The sequence below is a fragment of the Oxyura jamaicensis genome, chromosome 2 (assembly GCF_011077185.1).
Source record: "Oxyura jamaicensis isolate SHBP4307 breed ruddy duck chromosome 2, BPBGC_Ojam_1.0, whole genome shotgun sequence".
NCBI classification, from domain to species: Eukaryota; Metazoa; Chordata; class Aves; order Anseriformes; family Anatidae; genus Oxyura; species Oxyura jamaicensis.
Genome location: NC_048894.1, coordinates 121,438,051 through 121,453,620, shown reverse-complemented (window position 1 = coordinate 121,453,620; position 15,570 = coordinate 121,438,051). Strand labels below are relative to the sequence as shown.

The following is a 15,570-nucleotide window of genomic DNA, read 5'->3' as shown; positions in this document are numbered from 1 at the left end:
TATTCTATTCTATTCTATTCTATTCTATTCTATTCTATTCTATTCTAAATTCTGGAAAAGTAAGTTTTCTATGGAGAGGTGATATACTTTATATGACCAGCTGAGCCAAGTGGAAAACTGTATTGGCTAAATCAACGGATTTAATAAGACAACATCTCTTGTTATAAATCTTGCTTCTCTTATATCCTGAAGATTAGGACTATTGAAATGCTACAACTAAAAAAATCTGAAAAGTACAAAATATAGACAACAATTCCTGGCTTACAAATAGGAGGAATTTAGAAAGATTATTTTATGAAGGGTTGAAAACCTGATGGCATCAGACACTCAGTGCACAGAACTAAATAATAGATTACAGTAACAATAGGATTAAAAAAAAAAAAAATGATTAGCAAAAAAAAATATTTGAATATTTATTTTTCTTTGTGATTCTTCAAACAAATATTTGTGATACCTTATTTTTGTGGGTCTTTTTCTTGCTTTGATATTATAATTAATCAACATTGGTATCCCTTCTTTTTCCAAGAAAAATTACAACCTATCTTGGTTAAACATGCTGGTTGTCTTTAGGTTTATTAGATTTAGAAGTGAGATGGCTAAAATTATGGATAACTAATTCTTATTTGTTTGACTTTGCCATATTTGCGGAAAGAACATAACCAAATAAATTATCTCCCAATATTACTTGACTGTGACATGATATTCATAGCTTGATTTAATGTATTTCTTTGAGTTGTGCTGGTTAGCCATCTCTTTTAGATTCTAAAAGAATCTAATTGCAGCTCCTTTGCAAAGTAATTGTTCAAGTGGTCTGTAAGGCAATCATGTTCATATATACATTGGGAAAATATTACATGCAATGGGACCCATAGTATATGATTTCTATCAGAGATACTCCTCAAAACAAGAAATGAATATCTTTGGCCTTTTTTTTTTTTTTCCCCTTTTTTTTTTTTTAATACTGTATTTCAAAGTTTAGTATTGATAAACAGGAATTGAATATAAATCTCAGCTTCAGGGAAATTTAGTGACAGTCTCTTCTCTCATCTGGTCAGTATGGATCTGTTCATTTTTGAGGTTATTGTCTGCAAGGAAGAAAAAGGGAGGACATTTCTTTCTTGTAAGATGAAATTTCAGTGTCACTCTCTCAGACCAGACGTAGGCATAAAGGAAAAGGCATTGAAAATTCTGACCACCTAAATTCTGACCACCTTCATCCATAAGCCTTCTGAATCTGTCAAACACATTGAGATATTTATAACGGGAAGCAGGGGGAATATTTGTCTCAATTGTAACTGTTCAGCTCACTGAATCCCCAGATTCCTTACCAGCGTATTACCAAGATAATTTATGGTCAGCTCCCTGCTGGTGTAGGGCCTCATTAAATGTTTATCCTCTTTGATTTGGTATGCCACCTCCACAACACAGGCCCACCAAAAGGTCCATGCTTACACATCTCACACTAAAAGCATGAATTAAAGCTGTTACAATATAGAGCTCTTAGGTATGATGTGGTAACTAGGCTAAGGGAAATTACCACTCAGGCAGCAAAAACAATGAAATGGATCTTATTTAACCTGAGGCCCCAAAATTGGAAGAACCCATCTGCCTGTATCTTAAGACTTGGGGATATGGTGTTTATATGGAAGTATAGGAGTCTGAAAAGTTTCCTTTCGAGCTCCACAAATTAAAACAGACACAAAGCTGTTGCCATTTAGAAATGAAAAAGTAAGAAGGTTGAAACTGGAAGTGGAAAATGGATTTGGAAAGAGATTTAATTTTAATGGAGAAGCTGGGTGAAAGCTAGGGGCAGGAGCAGGCACCACTTAGGCCTGTATGTGATGTCAAGTGGAAAGCTCAGGAGAGGGATGCTGGATGCTGGAGTGAGATTGATTTAACAATAGATGCAATTTAAGTGAAAAGGCTAAGGTGCTGGCAACAGGGGGTTGAGATGGCATCCATTTAAAAGCAGATCTAATTTAAACAGAAAGGCCAAGGAGGTGGAAGGTGGAGACTAAAATGAAATCAATATTAAATTAGCTAAGTAGAAGCTTGATTCAAACCTGCTAGTTAAAAAAAAGGGCATACTGTGAGTATTTGGGGACCAAGGAATGGACCTAAGAAATGTCAACGAGCTGTCAGTATACAATATATTGCCTCTAAATTGGAATTGTATTTCCATTTTAGTAAGAATATTATTTATTACAGTAGTAAACCAAGAAATCTTAAAGGAAGGTGTGATTCCCAGCTCAAGGAAAAAATCATTATTATAATTATATACCTATTTGAAGCAAGTTGTCTTTTATGTATATATGAGTCTATGTATATATATACCTGGGGTATGGTACTCAGAATCATCAACAGAAATGTTTGACATTAATTACATTTGCAAAACAGGAATTTATAAGGTAGCAATGAACTAGCCTTTCAATGCTGTCCTTTCTAGTTATCAGTCTGGAAACCAACTAAAGGCTAAGGGGAGTTTGTATTTTACCTATGTTTGGAACAAAAGATGTGTGTGATATATATGTATCAATACACACACACATTCATACACGTATACACATCCACCTACATAAATATATATGTTTATATGCATCTGTTTATCCATAAAGGTCAGAATTGGCCAATATGTGCCCTAGTAGTGTTCTGACATATTTCTCTGTTCAGAGAAATATGCTAGTACACCCTGCAAAAAAAAAATCAAACATATTTTGCTTTCCATAAAAATATTTCTAAATGTTTAAATGAAGGCCCATTTAAATATTATATATATATATTTATGCTACTGCTCTCATCTATTAATATTCTGTGGAATATTCAAGAAAAATTCTTTGTGATTGAGGTGATAGTTTACTACTGAATTTCAGGAAAAAATCTCCATCTCATGTTTATAGGAAGAACTGTGGATAGGAACTGGAGGACTCTTATAATGAGTGATTTACCCTTATCCTTTAATGAAAAATAAATAAGCTGCTGGCTAGCATGAAAATAGCATCTAGACTATCATCTTCATACCTGTGCCAGGAAAGGTAGTCAGAGTTTAATGCATAATTAAACTTGGTGATGGTAGAGGAAATTAGAGGCAACCCTAAAGTAAAAAATGAGTTCTTTACCGAAGATGTACTAAAATATTTTGTTCAAGTGGTACAGAAACTCAGGGAGAATTTCTTCAAGTTATGTGAGTCGCATATTATAGCAGGCTATGCTTTATCAGTGAAAAACTGGATTAGTTTACATGTCTTTTAGATATTGCTACTCTCTCATACTTCATCTACACCCTACTTGGATAAGCCTTACATGTTACTTTCCCCATAAAATTTATGATAACATCAATGCAGATAACTTTTGCTGCTGCTAGAAATATTCCAGAGCCAAGACTTCCCCTTTTGTATATTGTGCGCTATCTGTTATTTAAAGACCATCTCTCTGCTAGAACAATGTGTTCTGTGAAAGTCCATGGATATTACATCTGGAAACAAAGACTATTTTGTACATTTTTCTAGAGGAATGTAAAAGCAGAGGATGGAATGGGTGTTTTGTTCTTAGTTGTTTTCCTGAAATGGATTATTCATCTACAGTTTTAAAGCATAATAAAAAAGGGGGAATCATGCCTCCACTGTATTTATTTATTTATTTATTTATTTATTTATTTTTGCCACTGACTTAACTAGGATCAAGATTTTTTCTTTTCCTCAGTATTTATATTGTTTAACAGTATTTATTTATTTTGTGCTACTTCAGAGGTTTTACCTTTGTTTTTCTGAATTATATCTATGTGCTTATTTCCATAGGACCAAGAACAAATGCTTGTTCAGGCAATTGTATAATAAATTAATGTAAAAAAAAAAAAAAAAAAAAGATAAAGAATGTATAATGTCCCATATGTATTTGTTCCTTCATTAAATACTTCAGAATTCACTGGATCAGTTCAATAAAGACTGAACATGCATCTTCAGTTAATTCACATGTTAAGACTAATGATAGGTAGGAGGAAACTAACAGGACTGTAAGACCATGGAATGTTGTTGCAATAATAGGTTTATCCTGTATATTTACTGTTTGGGAGAAAGTGGAGTCAGGTGTAGCAAATAGGTGAGTCTGCATCTAGTCAGTAAAATTCTAACTGGACAGACCTCTGTAGTCTATAGAAACTGGAAGCTGACATTTGGCTCCATTAAATTTTTGGTGGGGTTGGCCTGGGCCACCCACTGAGCTGAGGGAGCATCCTGGGTACTCGTGGTAGTGTTTCTGATGGTACTTCATCTGCTTCTCTTCTCTGTTTTATAGTGGACATCTACAAGGCAATGGCAGCAGTTGCTGTCTTACCAGAACTGGTACATCAGATTCTGGGGTTTTGGGTCATTCTTCAAGATGAACAGACAGATGCAAATTTATTTTCAAGCCTTCCAACAATACTGATAGTTATTGTCATTTTGCAGAAATGCCGAAGCCAGGAGAATATTCTCAACCTGGAAGCTATAGTGCTGTTTGAATGCCAGGAAGCAAAACTTACTGTCATTTAAAAAAGTCTGTGTCAAGTATATTCATCTGCTGGTCAGTAACAGCGCATTTTGTTTCAATATCTAACATCATTATGGCATAAAGATGAAAGTGGTGAGTGCTAAAGCTCAGTGATGATCTTTTGCTGCTGTTTGGAAAGTTTCACAAGTACTCATTTTCAGTTAGATAATTTAAGACAGTCGTCATCTGGGGATGTTTGAATCTGGTAATGCCCAACAGAAGTTTAGCACAGTATCCTCTTTCTTGATCATCTTTTATGTTAATTGTTTTATTATAAAAATCATATTTGTTAGGAGTTAAATGGACTCAACCATATGGGAAATTGCAATTGATGTAAAGACAGTAGTAGTGGATTCCCAAATACTGATTACTTAAGTAAACATGTATATTTATATATAAAGGTAATCACACAGACATATGGATACATTACTACTATTAGCTACTATGCTAGTTCTTCATTCCTTTTGCAAAACATAACATATTTAGAAGAAATTTATCACTGCTGGACCTCCTGTGTAAATACACAAATTAAAAGCAAATAAAAAATTATTTCTCTTGCATTAGATTACTGACAACAGATGCTCAATGGTGTGTATAAATATAAAGCCATATGTCAGATAAAGCATTGTGGTAGTTTTTCAGTATTGTTATTAATTTGGTTTACTTAGAATTTGGCTAATTATAGCATATGAAGGTTTCTATAGATAACGCAGTATGGGGGAAACTCTTCCTTTTTAAAAAGCTGACTATTGTCTTCTGTTCTGAAATACATCTGAGCTCTAAATACAACTTGTTCAGGGGAGAGACAAACAAAAAATAATTTTTGTTTGTTAACTTTCTTCTTGTGGTTTCTTTTGTTGAATAAAACTTTCCTTTATGATGAATAGAAGCCTTTCCCTTATTTTCATTTATGTACGAAAGAGGCTTGAACTTCCTTGGACTGACCTTTTGATATTTCAGTCTTGTTTTTATAATGAATGGTGAAAGGACCATTGTAGGTTTGTCATAAATCTTCCTCTCTATTTTCATGTCTTTTTCCTTATGCAATTTATATGCAACTCAGCTTCCACTTTACGTGTTCACATACAGTACAGAACTATCACTTTTGAGATGTGTCAGTGTCATATTTATGAAATAGTATTTAGCAGCAATAATGCTATTGTTTCTCAAAGAAAGTCCAAAAAATATTTATAAATTTAATAACATTTTAAACAATGTATTTTGCCTAGTCTCCAGACTCCACTTTATTAAAACCATTCTGTAACTCTGACAGGGTGGTAACAAGCTTCTGAGTTCATTTTTTGGAGAAAATGATTCACAAACAGGATAGTGACAGGCTTTTATGATTACGGATTTCACTTATTCTGTTCCTTCAGAAGGGCTTATATAGATTGATAGATCTACAAAGATAGAAATGAAAAAATGAAAGGAAGAGATATAAATAGACTTTTTCATTAGGATGAATGATGGAAGGTATTAACCCCACTACAGCAGCGTGCCTTTTACATGTCTTCTTTTTTATTCCTTTTGACCTGCTATCATCTTCTTTCTAAGTAAAAGTTAACTACAGTCTGGAATGTAGGTAAAGGTGAGCAATAGCTGGAAATAAATGTTTCTTCAAGCATTATTACTGTTCAGAGAAGTGTCCATCAGCCAAAATGTCAGCTTCAAAATCCATTTAAGCACTGCACAGAGGCTAAACAGGCAGCTATTATTAATTTTTAAGTCTGCCTGACAAGTTTCAGACCAAGAACTGGGGTTAACTTGATGCACTGAATATTGCAGAATGTATTTAATTAGGGAGGTTGTGACTCTCAGATGGCTGAGGATTTCTTCTGTGCAAACTACTGCAAAAATATGATAGCTGCATTTACCTAAGAAAAGAACTTTTTGCATCATAACAAAATGCATAAAATTGCTCTTTCGTTGCAGTTTCTCAAACTTTTATCCTAATGTAATCACTACATAATTTAAACTTGACTATTTTGAAGCAACACTGTACTTCTCTTTTAAATAAATTTTGTTTATTATGCTGCAAGTTAACAATATGATTTTTTCCAGAATAAGCCCTATTCATTTTTCTGTTCTCTAGTTACCAAACCAAATAATTTTCCCACTGTGCCTTGCATGGATGTTTCCTCATTTAAAACATGGCTGTGGAATTGATATAAATTAATTAACATTTGTGATTAATGTATTAATCCATAAAAATGAAGGATTCTAAAACACAAAGGGGCATTAAGACACAAATTAGCCTTAAATGAGATACCCAAGGACTATTTAGTTGCTTCTGATTGGATTTGGGTTCTTAGAAAAAATATATTAAAAAGTAGCAAACTAGAAATTATTTCACTCCACTGGTTGTTAAACCTAGATGCATCAGTTCTGTTTTGCTCCACTTCCAGCACACAGCTTTTTTTCTCTGTCCCAGACATTCCTCTGCTAAATAATAATAATAATAATAATAATAATAATATATTCACACAATAATCTGGAAGATTATAAGTGAAAATGAGAAACTGACACAATCCTAATGAAAGATGTAAAGAGAAATTACAGCATACTTTCCAAGATGAGTAAGATGATTTTCACTTGTACGTACCAAAACAACCAAGTTACCATTGGTAGTTCTGGAAGACAAGTAGAAATTAAATGTAGATGGATGGTTCCTTTATTGAGAATGGACACTGGATAGATTTTAGGTACTGTTATCTCCTTAGCATTTGATATGCTTTATTGTTTAATAAGTAAGTCAATTGTCCATTCTCATTGATTTAAATTTCCATTAATATCATACAGCACAAAACTCTCAGAAGGTGGTGGGTAGCAGTCAGAGGATAGAGGGTCTGGGGCATTTTGTAAGTGAATAAGGCCATTACTTTGACAATAACCCTCTTGTGGGGCCCCAAATGTAAACTGCTTATACTCTTTATCAGGTGATGTAATTTTCCGTGAATATGCTATATTCTTTGGTCTGCGTTTTGTATTTCTTTCACACATACCTAAAACACTGATATGTGAAGCACACTATGAAGGACTAAAAAAACAAAATATATAAAATTCCTATGGAAAAAGTACAGGGCCTATCATCACAGGTACAGATATCTGTGTCTGTATGCATGCGTGCACGTACAGACAGCATTGCTTTTCTTAAAGTACTGTAGCCTTTGTCTTTCTTATCAGTCTGTCAGCCTTCCTGATCATTTAATGAAGCCTCCCCATTCCAGGAATTTTGTTAGCAGTTGTCTCATACACAAAGTTTCCTGACATCAATACGAAGCCCTAGATTCTGTCATGACTCACTACAGCTGTATGAAAAGAACAGCTGTCTTGGTTTCTCTGTAGTCTTTGGTCCACATCTCATAGGTCTTGCTGCCACCCTCACCTTTGGAGCTATCCTGTATTACCAGATCCTTACTAATCAGCAGTTTGTAGCTTTCTAGGGGAGCGTTGTTTAAGCTTCTGCTTCTCCTTAAGACCTACATTTTATGTTGCTTCTCCAAGTGTTCATATTTCTCATTTACTGCTCTAGGTTCCTTTAGCCTTTTCAAAGTGAACAATGTGTACAACATTTGTATGACTTCTTCCCACTAAATATTATCTGAGAATTTCTTTTATATATTTACTTCCTATTAGAAACCTAAACAAAAGCATGAAAGCAGATTTGACACTAATAACTGTCACATTAGGATGGAGAACTGAACACAGTATTGTTTGTAACAGTGGAAAAATATATTCACACTGTTTTCAGTCAAAAAGCCTGTTTTTCCATCACAGCCATGAATTACCCGAATTACGTTTACAATATGATTTTCAAGATATTACCAAATACTTTCTTAAGACATTAATTATTTTTTTGTACTCTATTTATCTCATCCACTGGTGCTATTCTATGCAGAAACAAAACAACTATGTTAAGATTTATGAGTAAAACTTTAGGAATAAATATTTGGTTGTATATTATTTATCCTATAGCTATAATGTGATGTTTTTCTTGGCATTTGTTCCTTTTTTTTTTTTTTTTTTTTTTTTTTTTCCCTAAAGGCAGATATACTGCTTAATTCCTTTTATATGAGAGGAGGTAATGACACAAACACATCCTTTTATTTTAAATAGTCTTGTTCTTCTGCTTGCTCCTGTTTACTCATTCAATATCATTGCAGTTTCACTACTGCTTTTAAAAATACCTATGATAGTCATGTGCGTATGGTAAGTTTGTTAGGCAGTTCTCACAATCACTTTTCACACAGGTTACTACCAAAGCATTCAATATATTAATATTTTCCAATGACCATTTAATTGTTTTTGATAAATGTTTTTTAAATGATATTCACATTTGTAAACTCTTTGAAAAATATATAGGTATGTATACAAGTGTTTTCTTGATAAAGGCATGGTAAGAACATGTGGTCAGCATTTCCAATGTGTGATCTAGTTACTTTTAAGTGCTGAATAGGTCTATCTAATTATTGATGAGAGTAATACAGTACACTGTAAATGGCTTGACCTGTCATCTGCATTAACTTGACTGCTGATAAAACTGTGATTTGGACAAACAGAGTAAATGTCTTCAGGAGCTTTGGCTCAAATTTAAATGTACATACATAAAAACTCATGTATATATGCAGCATGAATCATATTCTTTTCAGCAGTATGACTGGTTCATGCAAGTGGTTTACAGAGCCCTACAAACAAGTTTGGTAAGTACAATCCTGACACTTGTAGTACCTAAGTACTGCAGTGTAAGCATGGGTTTGAGCAAAATGGGTTGTGGATATGACTGTCAGATTCTGCCATTTTTACAAACTTTGTTCTTCATCTTGGTAGTTAATGCAAGACTAAGTCTCACCCCAGGTACTGTAGCTCCAGAGATGGATAGGTGTGTATCAGTACTTACAGCTGTCCTCTTCCTCCATGAAAATACTGATCACGTAACAGGCATACACAAATCCAATCAGCTGCATGAAAGAAGAGGAAAAGCCATCATTAGAACACTTTGAACACTTATTAAGCTTTTATTACAATGCTGTATAAATACAGGTATCACAGCTATATTTAGAAAATATTTACTTCCATTTCCTGAATTTATATGTAAATTTCAGGGCAAGTGGTCACAAACAGCTAAATTAAAGATATTTTCTGTTGCTCATGTTGCATTATATTTTAAAATCTTTTTCTATTTTCTAGCCCCACTGAGATCATCACTGATGAATGGTACTACAAAACATTAGGTCTGAACATCATGTTAAAAAGTGCTTGGATCTTGATGTTAAGCTACTATGTACATTCTTTATTTGTTGAATACTTCTGTGCTCACGTGGCTCATTCAATGTTGAAGCCCCCCAAGCACCTAATTAACATATAAAAAAGATAAAATATTTACTGAGTGCTATAGAATTAAGTTATAGTAAAGGTATTACAGAATCCACAAGAGATGTCATTTGTCTTACATAAAGTGATCCGGTGAAGGACTGCTTGGCCAAAATTTAATTTGATATGTGAAATATCATGAGGTAGCTAAACAGTAAAGTTGGGCTATGATTCATCAGCATTAGGAAATACCTTATCAGACGGGCCTATCTGCAAACCACATTCATTATGGCTCAAAAGAGCAGACTCATTTCCTCAGAGGACACCAGCAAAATCATGCCATTATTTTAACAGCAGCTCCCACAAAAACTTTTTTCCCAGCCCAGATCTATGTCACTTGTGCAACTGAGAGGAAGGGATTAAAATCTTAGGACCAGGGAATAGAAACTCTGCTCATTAGCTTTTCATAGAGACAAAATGTTTTCTTACGACCATCACCAAAGATGAAGAAAATTCCACTGGGAAAGAAAACCTAATAAACTGCACTGCCCAGACATGTCCATGCTTGAGAAAATATTGTTTGTGCAGCTGTACACAATTTGTGCTATCTGAAAGCCTTGAAGAGGTTGTTCATGAGAGATTTCTAAAATAACCTAGAGATTAGTGTTCTTTTTTTTTTTTTTTTTTTTTAAAAAAAAAAAAAAAAGAAAAGAAAAAAACACTTCTTTTTGTCTGATCCATTCAAAAAAAAAAAAACAAAAAACTAATTAAAATAGTTCCTTTAAGGGTGTCATGGATCAACCATCTGAGAAGGAGGTAATTTAATAGTATCTAGACAGGTATAAGCTCCTTCACTGGCACAGAAATCATTCCAACCTGCTTTCTTCTTGGGCTACACCAGGAGCTTTACAAGCAGCTCCAAGATCCTCTCTGCAGACAAAAAGCTTGTCCACACAAGGGAATTCAGGGAAGTTAAGATGAATTAACTAAAGCTGTGAAATCAATGCACGTAAGATAAAGCACATTAAATCCCTGTGTGGCCTTTTCCATTCAGAAATAAAGTGGCCTCAGTTCACTGTAGCTTAATCCTCCTCCAAGGGATTAATCTTCCCCATGGAGAATTAAGCTTCAGTACACCCAGGCCGAGTTCCGTGTGAATGAGAGCTGTCACAGCATTGCAGCCCAGTCCTGCCAGCTTCCTCTCTTGGGCATTCACCTCACCAGTGTTTTGGGAAAATGAGCCAGTAAATTTAATCCAGCTTTCCTCTGGCTTTGAGCAAGCTGCAGCATTGGCAACTTCCTTGTCTTTTTGGAGAGTCATATCTATTGGGAGAAATTGCCACAGCCTTTATCAGGTGGATATTGGGTTGAAGTGTCTTTCATTTATGTTAACTGAAACACGCTTATATAAAGGCTTTCAAGGGATCAAAAAAAAACCCACATTATATTTGAGGTATATTGCTTGTGCCACCGAAACATTACACATAGACTAAACTGCTGTTGCAATAAGTACCATACAAAAAACAAAAAATGGGTGGCTTCCCAAGAGGAAATATCATCTGTTTATTTACAGTACTTCCAGCTCACCATTGACAATGTGAGATTTGACTTGGGTTTGTTTCTTCTCCCTAAGTCTGTGACTGAAATATTTTGAAGAACAAAGCTGCTGAGTAAATAATGAACGTGATAAGAATGAATTGTAGTACAGCTCTTCAGGACAATAACAATTCATGTAAAACATGTGTTATCATGTGGTATCAAAAAAAAAAAAAGAAAAATCAATAAAACAGAAATAAAACAGATTAGAAAATTCAAAACGGGCCTGTCCTAGTAATTCTCTCTCTTTTATACCCCTAGATCAGGTTACTAGCTATATCATATGACATTTGAAGAATATAGGCCATGATTAGAGTTCAGCCTACCTAAAAGACTGGATATGATGGGAATTGCAAGTGGTCACAGGCATCCCAGCAATGGTGCCTAGTAAGTTGGCAGTGCAGCTTGGCATGTGCCCTGGACTGGGGGTGCCCTCTTGCTTTGTGGAATATCTTGCAGGAAGCACATATTTTTGTGCTATATAATGTGTGCTGGTGTCATTCAAGATATAGGCTCCAATCTCAGCAGTTCTTCCGCACCATCACCATAACAATATTTGGAATCTGACTACAGAAAAGACCCTTTGCTGTCTGGCTACTCTATGGTGTAGGCTAGCTAAAGCTGATGATTTGGTGTCCTCGCCCTCTGTCTTCAGTAGTAAATCCCAAGTTTGCTGAGCTTCAGAGCACTCTGAAAATATTACCTCTTCTTCCTGATGTAAGCAAAGAATGGTGGTACAGAGAGAGCATTGGAAATAGGAGTGACAGTTCAGCCCACAGTCTTTGTGGGTTGAATATTTGTGAAGGAAGCTCAAAGATTTAGAATTATTTACTGTTATCCAATTATGTATTTCATATATTTTTTTTGTACTCAGTCTTGGTGAGAATGCTAGTTCCACCTCTCATCCTCCCAGCACAGGAAGAGATTTCCAGTCTCATAGGTAATAACCGACTTGACACAAAGAAGAAAGCAACAGGGAAAAATCCTCTGGAGGTCTTCCCTCCAAAAAAGTATGAGGCTTGGCAAACCTGATTGTTTTAACAGTCATAACAGCTTACTTCTTGCTCTTTCAGTAGATCTTCCTAGAGTAAACCTTTTCCTACTGCCTTTAGAGTTTGAAACATGGTGTTGTAATGTCTTTGTTTTATTTATGGCCTTATTCTTGAAGAATCAGAAACCTCTTTCTTTCTGCTTCTTAGTATTTCTTTATATTTTTTCAGCATTAGTGGGTAAATATTCCTCAATCAGACAGAAATCAATGTTACATGTTATGTTTATGGCATATGCTGTTTTAAAACATAGACTTTCCTCAACCTGATTATCAATTAATACCTAGAAAAGTATATATATATTTAGCCATGCTCAGTTATATGTTTTTTTTTTTTTTTTTGGAGGAGGAAAAGGAAAAATCAGGTCTTTAATCACATTGGGAAGTATCAAAATCCACCATATTTCAAGAAAAAATTTCTGTAATTAAAAGGTAGGATGCACATTTCTGAAAGAATACAACAGCAAAGAGGGAAAAGAGCCCTTTGACATCAGTTGTTAGGTATAGGTGCTCAGTGGTGGACAGCAATGTTAGGCTTGTAACTAACATTCTTGTAATTAGAGCTGGGTAACTGATATCTACAGTACAATTAGTAGGAAGTGATGAAGTGGGAATAAAACCTTCTGCAGTTTAGACATCTTTCCAGATCCTTAAACAGAGCTACAGCCACCACAGTGTGAATATTTTTATAAATGAATTAATTAAAACCTCTTCTTTTGCTTTATTGATGGACACACTAATAAAATATTTATTCCAACAAATTACTTTTGCTATCTTGATTAACCCAGCTGCTATTTAATTAATAACGTTATGCTCATGTGAACCCATCCAGCCATCACATTAATTGCCAATTTGCAGTGAGCTGATTGATGCAGACTGCCTGGTTTCTTGATATTGGAAATGTTGGCTATTGGCCTGGCACCAAGTGATAGACATAAATGTGTGTTCCCTGATAACTAAAGAAACCATGATGCAAATGACCTGAAAGATATTTAATTTGCTTATCTTGTATTTCAGTAATCGTTCAAGGGGACAAATGAAGTGGTTGGAACAGGATGTCCAAAGCATCAAATATTGCTAGCAATGAGAGGTGTATAAATGGGAACCTAGGGCTTGATCCAGACAGCAATTTAGATTCCAAAGTGTAACGTTAGAATCTAAACAGGTATTGAGACCCCTGACAGCATCTAATCAATCTTTCAGATAAATCAAATAACCCTCAGAAGAGTCAAACACTGGCCATGGTTGGATATGAGACACGGAATGATTCTGTGAAACCACCACTATTTTGGTACAAAAAGTCATATTTCTCCAATGACTAGCTGATAAACACTGCTCACATTCCCCACATCACAGTGATTAGTGGACTCAGGGTGTGGGAAATAATTGTCACCTTGTTTAAGTTGACAAGGACTTTGATGTGGAGTGCACAAAGGGATTTCTTATTAGTGGAACATAGGTACATTAATATGACGTTATTATGAGGACTTCTTCTATGTAATTTCTTTTCTCCTTATAGTCTTAGGTAGAGGTGAAATACTAGACTATTATTTTTTCCCTATGCAGGCATTATAGTCTCTAGAGGACATAAATGCTTTAGTCTAACTAAAATCTCTAAGCTTGAGATATGGACATCCACATGAAATATAAATGCCTAGTTTAATAGAAGTGAAATTATATTACATAATTGTCCATCATTAAACTGTAAGAAGCTGTGAAAACATGTAAGAAATTAAAAAACCTAATCATCTGAGCAAATATATGCTGTGCCTTAATTGCTTTAATAAATGAATATTATTATATCCTATTAAAAAGAAGGAACAAACAGAGTGTAAAATGTATATTTACTTGCAAATTAATGTATTTTAATAGTTATCAGTTAATGTGTATTAACCTTTCCTTAGGAAAGCCTGGACAAATGCAAAATAAAATTAAAAAGTGTTTATTTAAATCAAGGTTATGACCTGCAGACTGAAATATTTTTATTAAAATTGATTATTTAAATAATTTTAATTTAAAACATTCTATCTGGCTTTATCATCATCAGCAGCTGTGACCTTAAAATCTACTTATTCAGTATGTGATTACTTTCCTATCTGCTACACTGCAGTTCCTCTAGTTCAAAAGAGATATATCAGAGTGAACTGGGTATTTAAGATTACATGAAGCAGTGCTCTAGGCTATCAGGTTGATCTTCAAGATCAGATGTACAATAGGACACTTATCACTGTTAAGCTACTACCCAGAGTTTTATAGAGATCTCATTACAAGGAGACAGGACCATCCAAATAAACTGGTAGCCTGGCTCTCAGAGAATGTGTAGGTTATTATAGGTAAACTAGTTTTGGAAGATTCATCCAATCAAAAAGATGACAGTCCTACTTCAAGTTCTTCCTTATACACTCCCAGTATATCCAGGTTGTCATCTTATTGAATATGGATTTATCTTGATTTCCTTTGTTGCTGTTGACAGCTAAAAATCATTATTTCTTGTCTATCTGTGTGGTACTTGAGGAGTGTAACCTTGTAAATACAAGTCCAATTTTCTGTGAGATATTTCACTATTGGCTAATTAAGTAACACATTAGTAAAGCATTAAACCAGAATGTGAGAATTCAGTGGGCTGGAGCACTTCTACAAAAACAGGCTGAGAGAGTTGGGGCTGTTCAGACTGGAGAAGAGAAGGCTCTGGGGAGACCTTACAGAGGCCTTCCAGTAGCTACAGGGGGCCGACAGAATAGCTGGGGAGGGACTCTTTGTCAGGGAGTGTAGTGATAGGACAAGTGGAAATAGCGTTAAACTAAAAGAGGGGAGGTTTAGATTAGATATTAGGAGGAAATTCTTCACTCAGAGGGTGGTGAGGCACTGGCACAGGCTGCCCAGAGAAGCTGTGGATGCCCCATCCCTGGAAGCGTTCATGGCCAGGCTGGATGGGGCTTTGGGCAGCCTGGTCTGTTGGGAGGTGTTCCTGCCCATGGCAGGGGGGTTGGAATTAAGTGATCTTTACATTCCCTTCCAACACAAACCATTCTGTGATTCTATGATTCTATGCATAAGAGAAACAGGATATTATCCTAGGATGTGTGTGTATA

The 15,570-nt window shown here is 35.0% G+C and overlaps 1 protein-coding gene across 3 annotated transcripts in view; it reads right to left on the bottom strand.

Moving 5' to 3' along the window:
• NKAIN3 (sodium/potassium transporting ATPase interacting 3) overlaps positions 1-15,570 on the bottom strand; it is a 368,461-nt gene that overhangs the window by 17,814 nt on the left and 335,077 nt on the right. For 2 of the 3 annotated variants that reach the window (XM_035317939.1, XM_035317940.1), the window contains exon 5: positions 9,422-9,482. In XM_035317939.1, the coding sequence (XP_035173830.1) occupies positions 9,422-9,482 (61 nt within the window). Of the gene's footprint in view, positions 1-9,373; positions 9,483-15,570 lie in introns of all 3 variants that reach the window. The other variant, XM_035317941.1, reaches the window with a different exon arrangement.